This window comes from Tauraco erythrolophus, chromosome 2 (assembly GCF_009769465.1).
Source record: "Tauraco erythrolophus isolate bTauEry1 chromosome 2, bTauEry1.pri, whole genome shotgun sequence".
Taxonomy (NCBI): domain Eukaryota; kingdom Metazoa; phylum Chordata; class Aves; order Musophagiformes; family Musophagidae; genus Tauraco; species Tauraco erythrolophus.
The window spans coordinates 120,528,390-120,551,492 of NC_141466.1; the positions used below are offsets into that span (position 1 = coordinate 120,528,390).

General features: G+C 52.0%; 2 protein-coding genes across 5 annotated transcripts; one reads left to right on the forward strand and one right to left on the reverse strand.

Annotated features, from left to right (window-relative positions):
* Positions 1–1,056: 1,056 nt before the first annotated feature.
* LOC147529314 (ninein-like protein) lies at positions 1,057–16,682 on the forward strand. Of its 4 annotated transcripts, XM_086630656.1 has the most exons (15): positions 1,057–1,073; positions 1,365–1,501; positions 1,585–1,722; positions 2,004–2,142; positions 2,783–2,893; positions 3,536–3,625; positions 5,848–5,944; positions 6,423–6,565; positions 7,641–7,966; positions 12,047–12,154; positions 12,848–12,917; positions 13,886–14,137; positions 15,199–15,411; positions 16,250–16,366; positions 16,460–16,682. In XM_086630656.1, the coding sequence occupies exons 2-15, from the start codon at positions 1,434–1,436 to the stop codon at positions 16,646–16,648; spliced, it is 2,061 nt and encodes a 686-aa protein (XP_086486782.1). In that variant the 5' UTR covers positions 1,057–1,073; positions 1,365–1,433; the 3' UTR covers positions 16,649–16,682. The 4 variants fall into 4 exon arrangements, with proteins under 4 accessions (XP_086486782.1, XP_086486790.1, XP_086486775.1 ...); XM_086630649.1 differs by lacking the exon at positions 1,057–1,073 and having other exon boundaries at positions 1,391–1,501; positions 7,641–7,777; XM_086630646.1 differs by lacking the exon at positions 1,057–1,073 and having other exon boundaries at positions 1,391–1,501; positions 6,453–6,565; positions 12,851–12,917.
* A 2,389-nt stretch (positions 16,683–19,071) lies between these two features.
* On the reverse strand, positions 19,072–21,951 carry GINS1 (GINS complex subunit 1). Its single transcript, XM_086630675.1, has 7 exons — positions 21,877–21,951; positions 21,734–21,798; positions 21,531–21,626; positions 21,045–21,135; positions 20,418–20,534; positions 19,438–19,512; positions 19,072–19,161 (listed from the first exon to the last, which is right to left on the reverse strand). Exons 1-7 carry the CDS (start codon positions 21,949–21,951, stop codon positions 19,093–19,095), a joined length of 588 nt encoding a protein of 195 aa, XP_086486801.1. The 3' UTR covers positions 19,072–19,092.
* Positions 21,952–23,103: the final 1,152 nt, after the last annotated feature.

Below are 23,103 nucleotides of genomic sequence, written 5' to 3' on the forward strand. Positions count from 1 at the left end.
GCTCTGTACAGGTGGAGTGGGATGGTAATACAGAACAACAGAGGGCTGTCTCCCTGTTTTTATGGGAGGGAGAGGGATGCATATCCTAGCAGAGGGGTTCAGAAGTGCTGATATCTGTGCACCTCTTGTGACTCGAGTTGTCCCCTTTTTAGTGCATAGAGCAGGCTTCATTCACATTTTCTTCGTTTGATGTAATATACTTCTTTCTCCTTACTGCTTTGAATTCCAAGGACTGGCAGGGCATTTGCAAATGGTTTTGAAGTAACTGTGCTTGAATGCACAAAGGTAGAAGTGAGTAGCTGATTACTCTGACAACCAGGACAGCTCCATCCAGGATCCTGTGCAAAACAGCTCCAAAAAAAAAAATAAAAGGAAAAAAAAAAAAGAATTTTTTTAGGTTCTTTTGGCTTAAGACTTTGAGGTAACAGTTCTCTGAGGATAGGCTTCCTCAAAACCTGGTATGAGATTGGTGCTCTTGGAAATGTTACCAGTCTGTGTCAACTTTGTGGGCTCTGCTTTTTGCTTCAGCTTGGCTGAATCTCGTTTACCTTTGAAGCTGACCTCAGCCTGACTTTAGCTTCTAGATCTAACAAAATGTTAGCTGGCAGTCCCCGTCTGACAGTTTTCATAAGACCCTCTGATGCTATGTAACTTTCCACGTTGGTCTTTCTGTGGATACTGAATTTTCTTTGGTTCGTAGGGAGACCAAAGTGCATGGCCTGTGCCTGTCATCCTCTGCTCCTTGTAGCTGCCTTAAGAGCAGCTCAGGACATCTACCTCCTAGCAGCTTGGGGTTGTTTTTAGAACATTCTCCAGTGTTGATGGGGTCCCTGGAGTTTCCTTTCAGTATTGAAAGCTGTCTTTTTTTTTCTGCCAATTTTGCCCCACTGACTTACCTCTGCTGCTTTTTTCCTCAGCGTCAGAGGAAAGTGTGCAGAAGAGCAGTCTGTCCTTCTGGCCAAGCTGCGTGGGCTCACATCTCTTCTCCAGCGTTGGCAACGGCACTAGATTTGCCAAGCCTGAACTTGTTATTGCCATCTGAGCGCCGGAAGAACTTAAAGGAGATCCTCAAGGTCTCTCGTGCTGCCTTGTCTGGTTGCGGTGGCTGAAGTGAGCAGCAAGGCCCTTCAGCAAGCCGCCTTTCACGGTGGAAGAAGCACTTGCAATCAGATTCATGATGGGGTAGTAGGATTTGGCCACCCCAGGGCTGAGGAAGATCTGAGGTGGATGTGATCTAAGCCTATCTGTGACGTGGGTGGGGATCTCCAAAAGACTAGAAAGTGGTCAGGTGGTGTAACAACAGAAGTCCTGTTGGCACTGTTAGAAGAGGGAGAAAGCGATTTCAGTCTGTATTGTCTTTGCAGAGGCTGAGTAGCAGCACGGACGACCCGGTGAGCCTGTCAGAGCTGCCTGCAGCTTTGGACAACACATTCATGGTCCCCAGGAATGGGCTTCAGCATGCAGCCATCACCTCCTATGGATACAAACTGCAGTGCCTCAGGTAAGGGTGCTGCTCCCTGTGAGGAGGGCCCTTCTGTGGGGTGTGTGACATGTCTCTTAATGCATTGCTTGCCGTGCCTGCAGGATCCGGGTAAGGCAGATTGCCAGGGAGAGGGACAAGGCAAGGCTGGACTTGGAGAAAGTGGAGGGACGCTGCCTGCAGCTTGGCAGGGAGTTGGACGAGCAGTACGTCGCTCTCAAGCACACCCAGAGCAAGCTCAAGTAGGAGAGGTCCTTTTGGTGGGGTAGGGAAAATGGTTTTCCTGTGGGTACCCAAAGCCTCTCCCTCCCATCCCAGTCTCCCTTTATGAATCTCCCACTTCTTTTGCCATTGTGTCAGTGGCAGTGAAGTCCCTGGAAATCCCCCTCATGCTACAGTCCCAGCAACCCTCCAACCAAGCTGTTGTCTCCTGCTTTTTGCATGATGAGAGAGGGCGTTTGGACCTTGTGGCCATCTGAGGACATGCCCTGGCTGCCCCAATCATGTTGCTTTTTTTCCCCAGGGATGTTCAGGCAGAAACAGAGGCAAAAGAAATGCTTTTGCAGCGAGCAGTCAGTCATGAAGTGAAGCTGGAGGCTGATACACAGTTCCTCCAGGGCAAAGAGGCCAGCCTCCAAGGGAGACTGAACCATGCAATGAAGGTAAGTAAAACTGCCCTGGGTGCAACGTCTTCACTTCAGAGAAGGCAAAGCAGAGGTGGTGACAAAGATGGATGGTTTGTGTTGCTCTTGCTGGAAAGGACAGGAGTCCTATGCAGAAGAATCATCAGCCACATCCACACTATTGAATTAAATACAGAGCTTGTTCCCTTGCCATGACATTGTCAAATCCCCATGTTGTCTGTTGGGAATGCTTTGGCCCTTGGTAACACCAGAACACCTGGTGGCTGAGGCTAAAATTGTGCCACAGACCAAGCCAAAAGCAGAAACGATGGTGTCTGCCTGCCTGGGATTTTCCATGCAGATGGAGATAGCTCAGGACTTGCTGCCTTTGTTGACTGTGAGGGAAACCATAGTTTTGTGAAGAAGAGGTAGGGATGAGCCTGTGGGGCTGCCTGGCTCTTACTCTGCAAAACCCACTCCTACATCTGTCCTTCGGAGAGGCAAACCAAACCCCAGACCGTGTGGTGTGTATCAGCAGTGCGCTGTTCAAAGCAGGGTCTCCTGCGAGCTGTGTTGAGTTGTGCCAGTTGTTTTACACCTTCCTGCTGGAGGCCCACAGCTGCTGAACCCATGCTGTGATGTGAGGACATCAAGAGAATCTTCTCCCTTTTGTCTGCAGGAGAAGACACAGCTGCAAAACAAGGTCACAAAGATGGCTGAGAAACTGGTGGCCTCTCAGAAGCTGGTGTTGGAGCTGCAGAAAGAACTCAAGCATGTTGTGAAGGACAAGGTAACCTTTCTTTCTCTGTTGTGGTTAAATAGGAATTTTTCAGGAACTCATCAAAAGATTGACCCTTTTCTACGAAGTCTTGCATGTTTGGGGTCAGTTGTTATGGTCTCCCCCTCTTTCAACTATCTTGCACATCAATGATAGCCTGGAAAGAAAAAATACTGGCTTTTAATTTAGGCCTTCCGAAGTCTGAAAAAAAAAAAAGAGGAGGAAAGTTTGCAGTTTTAGAGAATTCTACAAATCTGCAGTCTTCAAGTGAGAACTTTGGAGTTTGGTTTCCAGAAAAGAAAAGCTTTTTTTTTTTTTTTTTTTCCCAAGTATTAAAGTAAAGGGTTAGTTTTAGTGTATTCCATTCCAGTGAGGCACCTGGTAAAATGGATCTGGGGAAAGAAATGAGTCTGGGATCTTGTTAGACCCGTTTGAGAAAGCTAGCCTGCCTGTAGTTTGGTGTCTTTCACACATGAAGAAAAATGTTTTCCTCCTCTTTCTGCACCTGACCCGTCTCACAGGCGTCCATAGGAACCTTTCCATTGAATCTATGAGTGTAGCACCATGACTCTGGTGGTTTAGTAGAGCTTTTCTCTCTTCGTTTGGAGAGGTGGTAATTTCTTTAATGAGAAGTGTTTCCCTGTGCTTGTGCAGCTGGGCCAGGTGGAGCCAAACAGCCCAGAGCTCCTGAACCAGAGCGAGCGCTTTGCAGAGATTGTCCTGGAGTACGAGCAGCAGTGCCAGGTATGGGTGGGCAGCAATGCTGTCGTGAAAATACAGCTCTCCTTGGCACATCTGTTGAGCACTTTGGCTTGGGGGAGAGGAAGGAGGCAGCCCTAATCAGAGTGCAGAGGGGGGATCCCTCTTGCCCTGCTCAGAGTCCTTTGGCAGGAGGCAGCTGTGCCCCCAGTAAAGCAGCCTTTCTCCTTGCTCCTGCAGCCTTCCATGAGTTGGTTCCCTTGCTGGGATACTGGCAGGGTGGAGTAGGGGTGGGTTGTAAATTCCTCACTTCCTGCCACCCTGTAGCCATGGGGCATTTTGTTGGGGAACCATGTAGCTCTGTGTGTAAGGACAGACCACACTGGGTTCTGTGGCATTTCTTGAACGCAAGGAGAAAGCTGTTCTTCCTTGGAAAGCATCTTCCAAGGAAAGTTCTTCCTTGTTATCAGCTAAATTCTCCTATCTTTTTGTTTTTCTCTTCCTTCTTCTTGCCCCACTTTAACAACCTCTTCAAAACTTGTTGCTGCTGGACTCTGCTAGAGAGTCAAGGTGAGCTTGTCCAGGTACCTGGTGTGTGTGTCGTCCAGGTACCTGGTGTGTGTGTCGTCCAGGCATTGGTGGTGTACCTCCTGGAGAGTGCTGTGCTCTTACCCAGAGCTTTGGGCTCTCTGTGACGTGAGCGCAGCCTCTGTTTCCCTTCTCTTGTTTTTAAGTGATTTGTATCTCTTGCATGTCATCAGTTGCTTGGTGCTCTGTGCCTTGGCTCCTGAGTCCTGTCCTTATTGCATTGCTTGTTTGTTTCCAAGTGCTGTATGTGACTGGGGAACACTACTGAGTAGAGATGGTGACTTACCAAATCCTCCCAGCAGGGTCCGAAATCTGCATTTTCAGCAAAGTTGTTTCACAGATGCAGCAGACAGGCCCCCTTGAAGCTGTAATTAAAGGCAAACGTGCTGGAGCACTATCCAGTGCAGCATTGCTCCAGGTGGCACCAGAGGGTTGAAGATGCTCAACGCTGCAATTTTTCCTCCCATTGAGCAGCCTCAGAGTTGTCCGTGAGAATGCTGATGGATAGGGAGGTTCAGCCCTCAGGCTTCATCTGCCCCTGTGAAAGCACCTGCTGGGGTTTGTCCTTTACCCTTGGTGAACGCTGTCAGGCCCCCTCCTCCTCTGCTGTCCTGTTTAGAGTGGATATTAAACAAACTGGGTTTGCATTTGTCTACATCCGCTCAATAATATTTATTAATTTGGAACTTTGGGAGTAGCCTAGTTCATAGTTTCTTGCAGCCCATCAGTTTCCTGGGTGGCAGCATGTGGGATATAATTTGATGTCTTCTCAAAGTGGACAGTCCAGAGGGAGGCAGGATGCCTTGTACGCTGTTGCTTCCGGTATGGGATGGAGAGTGTAATGTGAAACAAGCAGTTGCCCAGCTCCAAGCACCCTCATGGAAGTGGCTCATTGCACTGGTGTGGTGGCTCATAGTGTGATGTTCAGCTGTGGGACCCCTTGCTGCGGGTTAATGTTGGCACTGAGATGGGATAAACTCCTGTGCTGGCCTCTGAGGGTGTCTCCGTGCTAAGCAGACAGCAAGACCTGCCTCGTGCTCTGCTTCCCATGGGATCAGCACCTCCTCGCCTCACTTTATTCCTTCTGCAACCTAGAAATGTTCCCTTGTGGCAACATTGCTTATGGGACTTGCTTCACAGTAAATCCTGCTGCTGCTTTGTCTGTGTGCAGTAGTGCTTGTCGGCTAACCCAGATGCCCACAGAAGTGTCTCGAGGATGTAGACACAAACCTCTGGGCTGTGCGAGGGATCGTGCTGAGATCATGGTGTTTCTTGTGTGTTGGTTGCTAGCAATGGTTTTGTTTAGGTCAGGAGGGGTCTTGGGAGGTCCGGCCCTTCAAGGTGTCTGCAGAAGTGCCTGGTGTTGTGTGCTTTTGCATGCAGGGGCAGTTGCTTGTGGCTCTTTGTGCTTTATAGTGTCTAATGATGGTTTTTTTAATAGTGGTCGCAGTAATCTGGGCTTGTATTTCTTCCCTGGCTCTTCCAAAATCTCTCATCTCTGCTTGTTTGGGATGGAGGAAAATCCCCCTGACTTATTCTCTGACCGTGCTGGTGAGAGGGCTCTGCTCTTCATGCTGCAAGAGACGCTGAGTGCACATGGCTGCCGGAAGCTTTGAGCACTCGGTTCTCTGCAGCCCTGGGGAGCTTTGTAGCCACATTGTCACCAGTCTCTGCTTCAGGTGCTGTGGGACCAGAATGGAGTGCTGCGGAGGGAGCTGGAAAGACTGCGTCTCCAGCTGCAGGACAGCAAGGCTGAGAGAGGGCTGGCAGCAGGAGGTGAAATGCTAAAATGCAGGAGAGGTTGGTGCCTCTCCATCTTTTCAGCAAGAACAAGATTCTCTCTGGATCAGTGGGGTGGCTTGTTGTGCCTGAGCTGCTGCTGCTGGTTCTGGCACTGGGCAGACGTGGTAGGAAAGAAGGGGCTGATGGGTGGTGAGGAGGAGGGAGATGGAGGGAAGGAGGCTCTTCCAACTCAAGAGCTGGAGATGGTGACCTGTGGACTAGGCAGCTGGGAGTGAAGACAGATTTTCACTCTTGAGGAAACAATATAATAAAAAGGAACCAGCCCCAAACTGTGGGTTGGAAGATTCAGGTTGAGCATTAGGGAAAAAGCTTCTGGCCCACAAGAGTGATGCAGCCCTGGGACTGGTTTCCAGACAGATGAGGGATCTCCATCTTTTGGGGTTGTATAGACTTGAGTCAATGAAACTGCAGCCATCCTGATCAGGACGGCCAGGCCTGTCCTGTCTTGTAGGCCTGTCCTCACAGGGCTCTTCTCTGCCAGTGTGCCACTCTCCCAGCCCTCTGGTTCCCACTTCTGTGTACACAGAGACATCACTCTCAATGGAGCAGCTCCAAGAGCAGCTGTGGGACCTGAAGGTGCAGCTGGAAACCAAGGTGAGAGGGGTGGGAGAAGTCCTGACATCTTGGCACAACTGCTTGGTAAGCACCCTGCTTATGGCTGATGGGGCATCTGCTCCAGGAGAGTTGCTGGAGAGTTCAGGCTGGGGAGCAGGGTGGTTCCTTGTCTATCTGCTGGCATTATTGCATGTGCTTCCCCAGCCCATCTTAGCTGGCAGGAGGGTTTGGAGCCCTCACTGGCTGGCAAAGGCTTTGTGGAAATCTCGTGTCACCTTGCAAAATGTTTGTGTGGGTCTTGCTCCTTATGGGGAAGCAGAGATTGACCCTACTCAGTATTGCTGTCACAGTAAAACCAGCAACAAGACCAAGAGGAGAAGCAGCCAGGTGTCTCCTGAAGGCATGGGGGGGTTATCAGAGCCCTGTCTCCCTGGGCTTGCAGCACACCTTTAACCTACTTGCCCTAAGGTGACAGTGTGAGCCCAGCCCTCCCTTTAGACAGCAGTGAGTGTTCATATGAGAGGCCTCATTTTCCACCTTCACTCCTCCTTTTGCTGCAGAGCTGAGAGGTCGGGGATGCTTGCTGGGTTTCCATTGCAGCACAAGAGTAAATCCTAAACTGCCACACAAGTGACAAACAGCTCAAGCAGCACAAAGCTGCTTGCAGATCTTCTGCCTGCTTCATCAAGTTCTGCCTTTGTGCTCATCAAATCCTGGAGTTTCTAGCGTTCACAGGGAGAGCCACAGGGAGCAGTAGCTACTCACCACCACGTCTTGGAAAAGGGACCACTCTGCGGGGTGGGGGAAGGATATGAGGAGCAGTGGCGGATGATGCCCTGGCCTCTCCCTGCTCCTCTCTGCGGTCCCTTGCAAATAAAGAGAAAGGTGAGAGCCGCGCTGCGCGCTGGGAAGAGCTGGGACCCACCGATATCTGCTTGTTAGAGGCTGCTGCGTGAGACTGATTATTGCCCTAAGTTCAGCAGCAACCAGAACTGCCTGAAGAGTGTCCCTCGTTGAAAGGGACCAGTAGACCAATCTGTGTCAGAGCAATGAGAGGAGTGGGGAGCTCTCAGGAGCATGATGCTAATATCCAAATCCTGTCTTATCCCAACAGATAAACTATTATGAGGAGGAAATCGAGTTAATGAGGAAAAACTTGGAGAGAGAGAGGAAGGACAGTAAGGAAAGCTTCAGGGCTGAGATGCACAAGATGGAAAACCAGAAAAGAGACCTGGAAGAAACAGTTGCAAAGTACCAGGCTGTAATTGATAGCCTGAAAGAGCAAAAATGTGTGTGGAACCTGGAGCAGGAGGAGAGGTTTGAGATGGTGCGGGCCAGGGTGCGACAACGGCACAGCGGAGACATTTGCCATCCAGAGCAGCAGCTGGACCAGGAGGGAGAAGAGCCGAGGACACAGCGCAGGGACAGAGAAAGCTTGAGGTCTTGCACCATTCTTTTTCTGGGGCTAAGTGGGAGACTAGGTGTGCATCCCCTGCTCATACCAGGGTAGGCTGGGATGATTTCTAACGGGACTGGAGAGCTGCTTTAATGTGGAAGACAATCAGGGCAGTATTGCAGGGCTGCAGCTTTTCCAAGTGAAACATCTGAACTCCCTTTACATGAATGCTTTTATTTCAAGACACTAAGTTTCCCTGCATGTTCCACAAGCTTATGTCAGAAGCAGTGCCCAGCAGAGATTGTATCTCAGGATGGTGAGAGAGAGCTTTCGTCAGTGTTTTGTTATTATCTCTCCTTCTTGGTCCTTCAGCAAACCTGCCTCTGCTTGCTAGATCATCATAATCTGCTGTCTTAAAAGCAGCAAAAAAAGGGCTTAAATTTCTCTATATAGCCAAAACAGACTGTCTTGTGGGAAAGTAAGGTCGTAACTAAGTGGCTGTTTATCTTCCCTTCCCGTGCTTGTGGTGCCAGTTCTGCAGCATCCCCAGGGACCAGAATGGCCTTGCAGAGGAGACTGGAGAGGAATTGGACAGGAAACCTTTGCCTGTCCATGCCTTCCCCTGTTCCTGCTTCCCAGCACACACTGCCACTGCCCCCAGGTTTTCCTCCTGCCTCTTCCCTGCTGTGCCTTCCTTCACTGCCGCTTGTACCGAGCAGAGTCCCCTTCAGCAATGTGCAAGTGTAGGATTTTGCTAGGTGATTATCCCTGTTTTAGGGCTGAGGAGCTGAGATATGGGATAGGTGTGGGAGAAAGGAGGTGACTTGGCTGAAGTCTGTGGCAGACCAGGGGAACAAACAGGAATACAAGGCATTTGAGCTGTGTTACCACCATCTCTGGTGAATGGTAGAAGGACTGGCTGTAGTGGGGGACTTTCAGAGCTGTTGGAAAACATCTAATGGATGAGTCTGAGAAATGCAAGATGGTGTGGGAACTTTCTGGAATGTTTAACTAATTGCCTTGACTTTGCCACCTAAGGAAAACTTTGCATTGCCTCTCCAGCAAAACTATGTTCTGAGGCTGGCTGAGCTTTTCAAGCTGTGTTATCGAATCCAGGTCAGCGAAATGGTTTTTATCTTTAGGAAAGATGCAGAGTTTGAGCATAATCAAGAGCTGTCACAGAGTGAATGCTAGTGTCAGGACAGCTGTAAGGCTTTGTTGCAGCAACGTTGGTGTGAGAGGAGGTGATTTCCCAATGATAAAGGCTCGGAGGGGAGACCTTCAAGAGCAGCATGCCCAGGAGAGGCAGCAGTAGAAGTGGAAGGAAGAGGACATGGTGTCTCTATGGAAGAAGAGGCAGCTAAAGTCGGAAGAGAAGGTTAATGAGGAGCAAGTCAAGATGTGTGAGATGCTGACTGTTGAGAAGAAAAAGAAAAAAAGCACCAGGATGAAATGGGAATAGTGCAGAGATCATGGGGCTGAGGGGTCTGGTGTTGGAAGGGACAAGGTGTCTGGAGAGCTGCCCTCTGTGGGGAGAGGAGCAGGTCCCCAAGACTTAGATGAGCAGGTGGACCTGCTGCAATCTCCTGTTCCAACCTCAGCACCGAAGAAATGAAAAATTGTGTGATGGATGGACCAATGCAGACAGTGCAAACATCTGTTGCAGTAAATGGCCTGCTCAATCTAGAAGCTGGAGCCAAAGCTGAAAGCATTTGTCAAGAAGAAATGAAATCTTGATAGACAAGGAGATGTGCTTGGGAAGAAGGCAGAGAGAGCTAAGTTAAATGGTTTGCCTTCACACAGCAGACACAGCAGCATGTCAGGACATACAGACTTGATCTGGAGAGCGAGAAGAGGAAAAAAAAGCCCTGGGAGACAGTGGCACAGCAGCATAGGAGGAAACATGACATTCAGGCTGTCAAAATGGAACTGGAGAGGGAAAGGAACAGGGTGAAACTGGAGCTGATGCGGCTCAAAAACATTGTGCGCTGGCTGGAAAACGAATCCAGAGCTCAAGAGTGGCAGGTTTGAGGGCAAAGGCAGTTTGCGGAACTAACACAGTGCTGCTCCTGCAAAAAAAACAGATGCCTTGTGGAACACAAGGCTGCTTAACAATGTGGTGGTCCAAGACACTGTAACAGCAGCTGTGTTCTGTCTTGCTGTCCCCTGCCTGTCTTTCATTAAATGTGAGAGTGAGATCAGAAAGCTGGGATGTGCTCACGTGGCTGCGGCTGACTACGCATTCGTCTCTTCTGCCTTGTACGTGAGTGTTGGAGATGCCACAGGAAGGGCGGCATGGGAATCCTGATGTAAAACTGACTCAGAAAGCAGCTGCTGTGAGGAGTGTCCTGCCAAGCAGGGGAGCAAACGCCACACAGCCCATGCTCTAGTCATCCGGCTTGCTTGGAGAAGAGAGGAAGAACATCCCCACTCAGCTCCTCTGCCTCCCACATGCAGTGTCACAAACTGCCATGCTGTCCTCCCTGCCAGGATGGACAGTCTGTTCTCCTGCGCTTTCCCCTGAGGAATCCGGGCCCTGCGTGGACCTGGCGTTTAGCAGTAGCTATTGGATAGGACTCTCTGTTTAACACAGGACTGAGGTTCCTTTCTGCAAGTGCCAGTATTCATGGCCTCATGGGAGACTGGGAGTACCAGTAGGAGTGGAAGGATAATGAGACACAGAGTCTACCTTGGATTTGGGGTCGTAGCTGTTGTGTCCAGTACTGTACAATCACGGAGGCCTCACAAACAAGTTGACTTATCATAGAATCATAGAATGGTTTGGGTTGGAAGGGACCTCAAGGATCATCTAGTTCCAACCCCCCTGCCATGGGCAGGGAAACCCTCCACTACACCAGGTTGCCCAAATCCTCATCCATCCTGGCCTTGAACACTTCCAGGGATGGGGCATCTACAACTTCTCTGGGCAACCTGTTCCAGTGTTTCACTACCCTCAGAGTGAAGAATTTCTTCCTTATATCTGATCTAAATCTCCCCTCTTTCAGTTTAAAGCCATTGCCCCTTGTCTTATCACTACACACCCTTGTAAAAAGTCCCTCTTCAGCTTTCCTATAGGCCCCCTTTAGGTACTGGAAGACTGCTATAAGATCACCCCGGAGCCTTCTCTTCTCCAGGCTGAACAGCCCCAACTCTCTCAGCCTGTCTTCGTAGCAGAGGTGCTCCAGCCCTCGGATCATCTTCGTGGCACTCCTCTGGACCCGCTCCAGCAGCTCCATGTCCTTCTTGTGCTGGGGACTCCAGAGCTGAACACAGTATTCCAGGTGGGGTCTCACGAGAGCAGAGTAGAGGGGCAGAATCACCTCCCTTGACCTGCTGGCCACACTTCTTTTGATGCAACACAGAACATGGTTGGCTTTCTGGGCTGCCAGTGCACAGTGCCGGCTCATGTTGAGCTTCTCACCAACCAACACCCCCAAGTCCTTCTCCTTCATGCTGCTCTCAATCCATTCTCCGCCCAGCCGGTGTTTGTGCTTGGCATTGCCCCGACCCACAGGCAGGACCTTGCACTTGGCCTTGTTAAACTTCATGAGGTTCTCACAGGCCCACCTCTCCAGCCTGTCCAGGTCCCTCTGGATGGCATCCCTTCTCTCCAGCGTGTCCACAACACCACACAACTTGGTGTCGTCTGCAAATTTGCTGAGGGTGCACTTGATCCCACTGTCCATGTTGCCGACAAAGATGTTAAATTACACTGACTTCTCCAGATGTGGCTCTATTGCAGTTGAGGGATTGGGCTTACCACCTGGTTATCCTGTAATGAAGTCTTGGTGTGTCTTGATAAGCCAAATCACTTTGTCTCCACTCCTTGGCAGGCCTGCAGAATACTTTCAGCCAGCTGGAAGGCACACAAATTCAGAGTCTGAGGCTATTTGTCCTTATTCCCCTTTATTTCCATTCCCTTGTAGACCTGCTCCTTCTCCACCAATGTCTGTTGATTGTCCCTGCATGTCTTGTGTGAGTTATTGCATGGTTGTTTCTCAGATTTCTTTAGTTCTTGCTGTCCTTTCAAACCAAATGAGAATAGAGCAGAGAGCCAGTGTAGGATGCCAAGTGCAAACTGGGCTTTTGCATGGTTTTTTTTACTCTGCTGTCTCTCCCTGCAGGAGAGAGCTGTGCTGGCTGCTGGAGGAGAACAGCTTACTGAAAAGTCAACTTGGGAGACTCCAGCAAGATCTGGGGCTAGGAAAGGAGAACGTCAGCAAAAACGATGGGTAAGACAGGAGCCAGCTGTGGGAGGCTGGCAAATGGGTGGATAGCTAATGCTTGTGAAAGGAACAGCCACTCCAATACATCGACCAGATTTCAGCTGGCTCAACCTGCCTTTTGTTTTCTTGTTTCTGAGCAAGCCAACACTCTCACACCCTTTGCTCCACGCAAAAGCAGCCAGCGCTGGGACAGGCTTGGCCAGCCAAAGGCTTGGGCAGGCCAGAGCGCAGGATCCAGAGCCAGGTTTGGGGAAGACTACAGGAATGGGTGTGCTCAGGGAGGAAAGGATGGGCTTCTTTGCTATGCAAACCTTTTGGCCAATGGCCTGCTGCTGCCTTAGGAAGCTTGGGATAGGTAGTGGGGTCACCCACCGAGCCATAAATCCAAGGAGAGCCAGGTTTCTGGTGTGGTCGTCCCAAGAGTCTGCTAAGCTGGCTCTCGCACTGTTCTCCGTCCCCTGATTTTTAGGCCTCTGACAATGTTGCAGGACTTTGGATGTCCCCAGCTGTCTGCCCTGGGCTGGGCAGAGACACCTGACTCACTCCTCAATCAACTCAGGACCGTATCGTTTTGGCCTGGCTTTGCTTCCTGTTGCAGGCCGGAATCAGATGCGTGGCTCTCTGAAATGAGGCCCTTCTCTAGGGGTCGTGGTTTGCTGCTCTCTGGCCTGAAGCTGATTGTATCCCTCTTCCCAACAGAAGACACATGAGTGAGTTGGGCAGAGAGAAGGTGGAGGAGCTGGCTGAAATGGCGGAGTTAACAGCATCGGTAAGAAGTCGTTAACACTAACTGACAGGCTCTTGGCTGAAGGATTTTGGAGGACAAAAACTGCATGTGCTTATGGAGGAGAATGGGAATGTTTGTTTCAAACATTCAAACCCAGTCTCGCTTTGAGGAACCAGCTTCATTTTGTAGCTTGTCAAGTAGGGAAAACTTGCGGGACAAAAGCCAGTGAAGGTCTTACAGAAGGGAAGGTGTTACTACAAAATCTCTGATGAGGTTGACTTTACCTGCTTGCACTTTCTCCCAGCGATTTTGCTGACTTCAGCTTCCTTTAACCTCCACCCACAAACCTGCTGGCCACTGTCTGCTTTTCCTCCTTTGGAGGAAAGCTGTATTGGTTGCCTGTTTTCCTGGAAAGCTAGCAGAGGAATGAGGCAATGGCTGTGATGCTGCCTTGCTGTTAGGTGCAGGCTTTCTGCTGACATGTTGTCTGTGCTGTGGTTTGGTCAGAGCACAGGCCAGAACCTTCACCTTGCTCAGCATTACTGCTGGGGCTGGTGAGAACACACAGGAGGAGCAATGTCTGGGAGATTGTACCCTTCAGTGTCAATACAGGCCTTACTCTGCTCTTTTGTCTAGTGCTTTCACACGTGCACACAGACACGTTTCCATTTGTACTGTATTCTTACCAATCTTAATATTTCTGTTACACATCTGTACAGCCAGACCCCAGTCACCTCCTGCTCCACTTTCCCATGTGACCTCTTCCAGGGCTATCACCTGTGCAGGTTTTCTTAGGTGGGAATGCTGTGCTTGAAGTCGGCTGCTGGACTTTGGTCAGTCTGGGAAACGAGAGCACTTGTCCTGAATGCCTGCAAGGCCCAGGAGTGACAGTGGTGTTCCTGAGTGGAAACCCAGCGGGGAGAATGTGGGATGGGTTAAGTCTCTGTTGTCTCTCTTCCTGACCCAAGCCCCTGTGCATGAGTTGTGTTTTTATTTCCAACCTTTTCCAGAGTGAGAAGAGCAAGGGCGAGGTCTCCCACCCAAATGTCAAGAAGGGTCAGCTGGGCCATGAACTCACTGAGCACAAGGCTGGCCACAGCGCTGGCCCTAGCACTGTCCACCTGTGGAGCCAGAGGCTTGTGGAGACTGGGTGGCTACAGGGAGCAGAGGTGGCCACGAGGCTGGAGCACCACCAGCAGCATGCAGCATGTTGGATGGAGATGGAGCTGCTCCGGCAGCAGCTCAGGGCCTCCCAGGAGAAGGTAGGTGTCATTCGGTTGGTGGTAGGGTGGCAGGCTGCTGAGTAGTCCCTGTGATGTTGGTACTGTCCTGCTTGAGGCTGTATTGGACACCCTGCCCAGGCAGAAAAGACCGTCCTCGTCCTCTTTGTGGAGGACAGAGGACTCACCCTGCCACTCAGATATGTCTGAAGCCAGTTCAGGTGCAGTTTGGGACAGGTCCTTGCTTACAGCTGCCCCTGTGGTATCCCCTCTGTCCTTGTCCTGTGCAGACTGGCTGGGCAGAGGAGGTGGAGGCCGAGTGGAGTTACTCACACAGGAGTGCCTGGAGCTGTGGTTCGCCATGGCTCAGCTGACAGAGGAGCTAGAGGAGTGGCAGGATCAGGTAGGGGCTGGGCAGGGATAACAGGGGCTAGGCAGGCCATGTCTGAGGGGAGGGAAATGAAGTGCTCAGAGCTGAGGAACAAGGACCACTAGGGTAGAGGAAAGCCAATGTGAGAAACTGCCAAATGTGTTAATATCCCTCTCCTGCCTTCTGCCTTGGGGACAGGCTCGAGGACTGGCTTTCCAGAGTACAGCTTGCTCATGCCAGCCACACCTAGGTAGCCCTAGGGCAAAGCAGACCTGTTTCCCAGTACCAGGTTGGCCCTTTGCTGGTAGCAGGAAGCAGGGGACATGTAGTACAGGCAGAGATTGAAGCCCAGCTTGCTTGGGATGTATCTAAGAACAAATGCAGGTGAGCAGCCCCCTCTGCCTCCTGCCATTGGGGCCCTTGGTGCTAGGACTTCCTGCTAGAGGATCCCTGCAGCAACTCCTGCTCCTAGCTGCTCAGCAAGGGGAGCATCTCTCTGCAATAGGTCCCTGTTTCTCCTGGAGCTCTCAGTGATCTCCATCCCCGGCTTTGTAGGCTGCCCAGCAAGCACCACTTCCATAGTCCTGCTGCTCTGCTGTGGCCATGCTGGCATGAGAGCCGAGGCGGGGGCTGAGCATGCTTCCTAACCTCTCTCCTCACCTGCAGCACACCCTGGGCCTGTCCCATTGCTAGCACAAAGCTGTAACCAGCTATCGGCCTTTCTGTGTTACAGCTCTTAGAAGCCAAAGCAAGCCTGAGGCTGGCCCAGACTAGGCACGCTCTGGAGTTGCAGCAGGCCAAGGCTCAGATGAAGAACATGGTGCCAAAGGAACAGTTTGAGCAGCTGCAAACCAGCTTGAGAGAGGAACAGTGCAAGGTTCAGCAGCTCCAGGAAAACTTTCACCGGCAGGCTGAGCAGACCTGCAGGCAGCTGATCAGGACCCAGGTAAGCAGGGGATTGCAGGAGCTCAGTCAAGGGTACTGGGGAGAGAGGACTGCCAGCCTGGAAGACAGCTGTGGTGGAAGGCACCAGGCGTTTGAGTGGAAGATGCTATATATTGAGCCCACATGGAAAATGCACTTGAACTTCAAATTCAGCTGCAATTTTCATTCCTCATGATCCCAGTCGCTGCCCTGCACTCAAACAGGACCCCTCCCTGCTCTAATCCACCTACCCCAGACCAAATACCTCATACCTAGAGGGAGATACTCTGTGTTGGCTCAGGCTGGGGAAAGAAAGTTTGAGCCCTCTATGTGGAGATGTAGGCTGCACAGAGCAGGGTGGTTTTATTTCTAGGGTGATTTTATTTCTAGGGCACTGAGTAACAAGGTGTTGGGTTTTGGTGAGTTTGTCTTTTGTTTCAGGACACTGATTCAATTAAACTAACCTGGGCAAAGATGCAGCAAATTATAACCTAAGGAATTAAAATGAGCAGACCCAACAACTGCATCCAAGGAAACTATGTCTCTCCTTGGGCTTTTCTGGACATAGCTGAAAGAGGGGAGGCCATTAGCTTGTTTTTAGAGAAAACATTGCTGGGAAAGCTGTGCCTTGTCTTAACGCTGGTTGGTGCTGATCTAGGGAAGGTTGTACTGCTCCAGACACTTGTCCCACTGCTCTTTGTATGCTGGACTGTCTCCACCAATCCCCCCATGCTCCCCCGGCTCCTTCAGGGAGTGTGAAGGTCTGTGAGCAGGACCCTGGGGAAGTGCATGGTCCAGGATTGCCAGGGATCAGGCGAGTGCTGGGACAACCCAACATCAGACTTAGTTGTCCACTGCAGGAGGAACACGAGCATCTGCTGCAGGCAGCTGTGGAGCAGGCAGAGGGGCTGGAGCACAGCCTGAGGAGTGCCAAAGCTGTGCTGGCAGAAAAGGCAGCTCACCTTAAAGACACCCAAGCGAGTGCAAGAGGGGTTAGTGCTGCGTGTCGCTGCCTGGCTGGGACTCCTGCATGGGGATGATGAACCCTAAGCCTCCTGTCCCTGCTGCAGGCCCAACTCTCCAGGAACGAACTGTGGATCGAAGAACTCCATGAGGAGAACAGAGGCTTTGCAATGGCCCTGCAGGCAGCTGAGCTGAAGCAGAAAAGCACTGAGGAGAAGAACCAGCTGTTGGAGGTGCAAGCCTCAGCTCTGAAGCAGCTCATCGGAAAAATCACACCGGTGTCTCTGAATGGGTGATGGGGTGCCTGCTGTGGCAGCCCTGCCTCTGGTCCTGGCTGGGGTTTGTCAGGTGCAGAAGGGGAGGTATGGCTGGGTTGGGAAATCAGCCTTGTCATCCCTGTCTTGCCAGGATTTTCCTGGGTAGAAAGTGGAAAACAGAGAAACGAGTTGGTCCTGTGGACAGCTGAATTTTCCTACTGAAAGCACCAGCTTTGGTGCCTTTCTCAGTGGCAGCGTGCTGTTGTAAGTCAGGTCTGTCCCAGGGCAGCCATCCCACTGGAGCTGCCTGCACTCTGGCAACATGTTTGGTGGTGGTGTGGATGCTCCCTCTCTGCAGAGGGTTGCTGTTTGGGCTGTACTATTATGACTGGAAAGCCAGGGCAGGAGGGCTTGCAGGTTCCTGCATCTGGCTCACCTGAGCAGGAAAGCTGTGTTGTGGCATTAAAATGTTTGCAGTATTACAGCACCTCCTGCCATCTCCAGTCTGCTTTGTATTTCAGTAGCCTCCCCCAACTGTTGCTGAACTTTTATTCCCTACAGCTCCTCTTGGGCTCTAGGAGGCTCTGGCCCTCCTAAAGCCTGAGCCTAGGATCCAAACAAACCTGTTGCCAGATTATTGCCTCTTCAGTGAGCCCGACAGAGGGGCTGAGGGAAGAGCCTTCTTCCAATTCGAGCCTCCAAGGCTTGGGGCAGGGTTGGTGACCCCTACTCAGCACTGCACTTCTTCAGAGGAGACCAGAAGACATGGTAAGTGAACTGCATCATCTTGCCTTCCTTGTTGGCCTTCACACACTGGCAATGAGTACTGCTCTTGCCAAAGTAAGTTGTACAAAAGGCCACAAAGCTAAGCATTCACATAGCAAACACTAAATTTATTGACCTGCCCAGGGCGTTACCCTCTGCATGGAGGATGCATCATTGTCATGGTGCTCGTGCCTTGCTCTGTGCAGAGCAGAGGGTATTTGTGTGGGGACTCTGGTTGCCACTAGCTGTGAAAGGACTCATAGAATTTTGAGGGCTATGGAGAGTACTGTACAAGAGACTAGACAAGCCTGAGTGGGTCAGGGTAGCAAAGCAGAGGCCAGACAAAGTCAATACAAAGAAGAGGGCTTAAAAATAGCTCAGGCTGTTGTTGGTTCAAGAACAAAAGTGGATCTATTGACTGTGAGCTAAAACTCAGCCACTGCCTTTAAGTCCCAGCCTGCCAGGGCAGAGGGGTTCCTCAGCCCTGGGACAGTGCCAGGAGATAGCTGGAGGCTGTGACTGATCTAGGCATGCTTTTTCTGCCTTGGCAGATGACAGCTGAGTCTCTTTCTTTGCCTTGGAGGCAGCCCTGAGTACAAGGGCCATGAGGGAAGCTGGGCTGTCACAAGGAGGGATGCTCCACAGAGGGTGTGGGCAAGCTCAGGGAGGTTCCTTGGCTTTGGCTGAGAGAGCAATACAGCAATGCTCTGGGCATTTATCCTGTTCCTGTATTCTTCCCTAAGTATTTGCTTTCTGGCTTCTGTCAGAGATGGGGCTAGGCAAACCTCTAGTGTTACCTAGGGCTTGTTTTTGGAAGTGTTATCTCTCGGCCACTACTCAAGAGTGAGCAGCTCCATTAGGAAAATCAGACAGGGAGAGCAACTCTTGAGCTGTTCTGTCCTAACTGGAATCCTTAAAATCCTCTGCTCGCTTCCCCACCCCTACTCTAAATAGTCCCTAGGCCCTGCCAGACTAGTGCTCTGGGGAAGGAGACTCTTCATAGAGGGACAGAGGCACAGCTCAATTGTGCTGGGAGAAGCCTTGGTCAGGCCCATGACCCAGACTGCACTGCTCATCCACTCAGCACCTTAAGAAACAGTATTTATAGGCCTCTCATGGGAGACAAGGCTTCATGTCAAATCCAAGGAGCAGCTGCACTGAGACACCTGAATAACCAGTTGAGCATCACCCTGCAGATCACCCAGCCCTCAAGATGGGTTGGGCCAGAGAGCCAGGTCAGAGTGTTCAATGAACAAAAACACTAAATTGAAGACTGTAGCAGTTCTTTATTTAGCGACCATGGCGCTCTCCTGGCTTCCAGAGCCCAGCCAATTTGTTTCCTACTCCCACATGCGCAGTGTGAACAACTAACTGCTCCAAACAAAAACGCATTCACAAAACCTTCTTGTAGCTGTGGGGCTTGGATAATACCCCCTCCCCACCCCTGCACCTCCAGTGCCACCCCCCACTGTGCTGGATTCCCTGGATCATTACATTTCCAGTATGCAACCCTTTGGTCTTGGAAGAGCTGGCCAATGTGGTTTGCATACTTTCTAAACGCAGGGCTGGTCTTCGTGTCAGGTATCAAATGCCGTTAAAAGGAGTGGCAGGATGCCCACTGCAGAAATTCTGAGGTGTCTGAAGTCTTGCACACACCAGAGTTCAGTCTCTGTTGTGGGCAGGCCGCCAAGCAAAGGTGTCCCTTCTGTCCTGCGTGCTTATAACATAATGTGCTCCAGGACTCCTTGTCTGATTAACTGCTCGCATTTCCAGCGGGGTAGAAAGTGCTGCACAGAAACACAGACAAACCTTCCTTGAAACCTAGGCAGACTGGATTTGTTGCTGCGCAGAGCGAGCTCTATTTGTTGCGCTGTATGCCCCCTGCATCACGTTACCAGATCAGGCAGAGCTGAGCTACAGTCCTGGGCCACGCAGACAGCTTGCAGCACGTGCAAGGAGCCGTGTGTGCAGGAACTGTGACATGCTGCGAACGTGGGATAAGAAGGGGGATGTCGTGGGAGTGAAAGGGAAGGAAGAGAACAACAGATCACACTCTCTTGTACCTGGCTATTCTTCTTCAACAGGACAGTGGTACCATCATCGATTTCAAATTCCCCATAGTCTCTTAAACACCGCACCTGCAAAGCGGAAACGCAGCTCTCAGATGATCACATCTCCCATAGGAAACACTAGACATCACTGCTGACTTACAACACATGCCCCAGAACTGTAAGCATGCGCACTTTCCTACCCGCCTGCTTGAGCCTCAATACAGAGCAGACCTGGAACCGCAGAACTGGACTGATCCCATGGTCTGTGGACTCTACCTGACATTCTCTTCCTGCCTCTGCCTTGAGCAAGAAGCACCAACAAGCAGATCAGCCCAGCCCTCCACAGAGACTAGAGGAGGAGCAGCACAAGAACAGCTGCTGGGCAACAGCAGCAGCAGCATTTCCAGGAGAACCTCCCCACACACATACCAGAAAATGCCAGTCTGTTAACAGCGAAATTGTATTAAGGAGCAGGTTGATTGTCACTACATGTTCTTTTGAAGAGAACATCAGAACAGAGCACTTGAGCTACTTGACTCCGATTTCTCACATGCTCTTGCTTTGTTGTATCAATTGAGTAAAACTATTTATAGTCTCATCCATCAGGGTCCATTTAAAATCACAACAAAGAAAACCAGTTAACAATCCTTAACAGGGGAACAAGGTTTCTAGTTGATCTGAGAGCTGATTAAGTTTCTGCAAAATGCTACATAAACTTCTCACTGGAATTCAGACTGCTCACCCCACCACACCAGTTCCCCGCGGACTAGAAATGCCATCTTTCAATATACTTTGAGCCCTCAGTAGAAGAGGGAGTAAACTGCTGGCAGAGTGTAAAGAGTAAAACGCAGAAGCTGGTGGAAGCTTTGGTGCTCTGGAAAGCTTTGCTTGATGACCTTCTGACTTGGGACGAGGGTGAAATTCTCTGAAAAAAAAAAGATTGTTGGGCAAAATGTTTTTTCACAGACAGAAACCACTAATCTTGCACTTACCTCAATGTACAGGCTTTTAGGAGGTTTTATGTCCTGTGTAAGGTCCAGCCCCTCCTCTCCTCCTACTGACCTCATGTACGTCGCCAGAGACTTTTTGTACCGATTGAACCACTCCACCTGCAGACATGAACAGCGATCCCTCAGGAAAAGCTGAGCAGCTAATGCTGAAAGACAGGTCTCTGACGAGTGAGATCTAGTTTATTTGTGCTTTCAGACCACTGCTCCCAAGCATGTTTATGCCAGCCAAGGTGAACGCAAGCTCTTCCAAAGGGAGAAACTACCCCAGAGGCAGAGCAATCTGGATTCAGGACACTTGCTGCTAATGTTAGCAGCTCTGTACATCTAGAGATGGCATTTGAGAGCAGCATGTGAAGACCTAGTTCTGCTGGCTCTAAGTCTGATCTAGTGACCACTTGATCCTTAAAAACACCAAGCATCACCTGCACTCGTTATCCATATGGGACTGTATCCATACACAGTGAATAAACAAATCAGTATTTACAGAAAGGCACATTTCAGTGTCATGTTTATAGTGAAGAAGGAGAATTCTACTCTATTTTGACTCTACTAGATAATCCCTCAGGAGGAATAGGGGGAAAGAGAGAGTTTAAGACAAGGCTGACTCACTTCCTCAGCTGACATGTGAAACTGGATGGTGTTTGGCAGGACGCTGCCGTACTCCCACCTTAGCGCTCGGATCCGCAGCAACCGGTCGTACCTGGGGGAGGAAACAAGGAGACAAAACCAGCGCCTCTGCTGAGGTGAGTGCTGGGGATATCCCCCAGCAAGACTCCTAAAAGCAGAGAGGAAAAACTTGGGTCGTTCCACTCGTCTTCCTTCAAAGGAGGTGATTTTTTGGCACATCCAGGAATTAAAACTTTTAAAGAGCAGGAGGAAACATGGCCTTCTCTTTGTGCTGGCGCTTGGTGGTACCAGAAACGAAGACACAAGAGGGACGCGCCGCACCTCGCGGAGGAGCCGCTCGCCTGGGCCGAGGTGCCCAGCACTCGGGGACTCTTTCCGGGGCTGCACCCTGTGCCGGCGGGGATGAACCGGCGCTCCGTGCCCCCGGCGGGCGGCGGCAGCCCCCTCGCCTCCCCCCGCTGCACTCACAGGTAGGCCAGGACGCAGCGCTGGTTTCGGAGCAGGCAGCAGTGCCGAAACCGGATGAGGAAAATCAGGTCCGTCCGTCCCGACTTCGCTTCGGACCTGGAGGAGAGGAAAAACGAGAAGGATGACCCACGATACAGAGGTGCGGGCCGGCCGGGGGGGCATGGCCGGGACAGCGCCGTCCCGGGATGGGGCGCGACACTCACACGTCCGCCTGGTTCCGCTCGTACAGCGCCCGCATCTCCTCCAGCGCCTGCCGCAGCCCCTCGGCCTGCAACACCGGACGCGGTCGGTGAGAGCGCGCCACCACCGGGGCCCGTCCCACCGCCCCCGGCCCGGCCCCGCTCACACGGAAGGGCGGCAGGTACCCGCCCGCGGCGCGGTGCAGCTCCCGCACCAGCCCCATCGCCCGCTCCCCCGCCATGCCGCCGCGCGCGCGGGAAACCCGCCCGCTCCTCCGCCAGTGCCGGCCGGGGGCGGGGCCTCCCGCGGGCCTCACGCGCCGGCGCTACGTGCAGCGAGTTGGGCCCGGTCTCGGCCGCTGCCGCCGCTGCGGCGGGTCTCCCGCAGCTGAGGGCTGCGAACCCGGGCGCCAGAGCCAGAGCAGCCCCCGCGCCCCCGGCCGGGAAAGGCTGCGGAAGGGCTCACCCCTGCCCGGCCCAGCACCTTGCCCTGCGGCCCTGGGCACCTCTTTAGCAGCCCGTACCGGGCAGGGCAGGCAGCTCCGCCACCGCCCCAGCACCGGCCGAGCGCCAGCGCCTGCGTCCCTGCCTGGAGACCCCCCCCACGGAGCTGGGCGGAGGGAAGCGCCAACCCCACGCTGGGGCAGGACGAGCCCCGCTCATCCCCTCTCCTCATACACCCCTGTCTTGAGGCTTACTTTGAAACATCGCTTTTCCCCTTGCTGACTTTTTTGGCCTCCCACCCCAGGGTAACCTCTCCAGGCCGAGAGCGACCGGAGCAGCAACTGGAGGGGCCCAGCTGGGCTTTATCTTGGAGCAGGGCTACCCCCGTGCTCGGTCAGGTGTGCTGTGGTGAGCCTCATCCCCATCCCTGTCCCTGGGGATGTCCTGCACACCCGGGGCCATACAAGGCCCTGCAGGGGCACCTCGGGGCCAGCAGGGCCAAGGACACAGCAGGTTAAAATGATGGGAGCCGGGGTGAGGGGTTCCAGCGCTGGGACGCGGTGAGGAGCCCACCGAGAGCTGTGGGGTCTCTGCCTCTCCTGCTGGTTGGTGCTGAGCCTGTGACTTCCAGGTGGTGCCTTCCAGCAGCAGCGATGAGAGTAGGGAATGAGAGGCATTACCACAACACTTTTGGGGTCACACTGAGAGCCCCCGAGTGGATAAGGCAAAAATTAGCATTTTTACTCCCCTCTTTAAAAAAAAAAAAAAAGGGGGGGGGAGCGCCTGTAGCAAAATTGGCTTCACCATTCCTCTTTCTGGTCTTCTCTGGGGCGCTGCACAGAACTGTCCCTCTGACAACGTCCTTTCTGTACTCCCTACTCCTTCCCGATCCATCTCCCCTTCACCAGCAGCATCCTTCAAACCTGAAGCTTGCCAAAACTAAAGGGAGG

What these genes read in the sequence shown, in the direction of transcription:
- LOC147529314 (XM_086630656.1), top strand. Translation starts at nt 1,434, where the DNA reads ATGGTCCCCAGGAATGGGCTTCAGCATGCAGCCATCACCTCCTATGGA. An exon ending in TCAGGGCCTCCCAGGAGAAG is followed by an intron (nt 14,138 to 15,198) that starts GTAGGTGTCATT and finishes TCTGTGTTACAG; the next exon opens with CTCTTAGAAGCCAAAGCAAG. An exon ending in GGCAGCTGATCAGGACCCAG is followed by an intron (nt 15,412 to 16,249) that starts GTAAGCAGGGGA and finishes TGTCCACTGCAG; the next exon opens with GAGGAACACGAGCATCTGCT.
- GINS1 (XM_086630675.1), bottom strand. Translation starts at nt 21,951, where the DNA reads ATGGCGGGGGAGCGGGCGATGGGGCTGGTGCGGGAGCTGCACCGCGCC. An exon ending in GAGCGGAACCAGGCGGACGT is followed by an intron (nt 21,627 to 21,733) that starts GTGAGTGTCGCG and finishes CCTCTCCTCCAG; the next exon opens with GTCCGAAGCGAAGTCGGGAC. An exon ending in TTCACATGTCAGCTGAGGAA is followed by an intron (nt 20,535 to 21,044) that starts GTGAGTCAGCCT and finishes TCATGTCTGCAG; the next exon opens with GTGGAGTGGTTCAATCGGTA.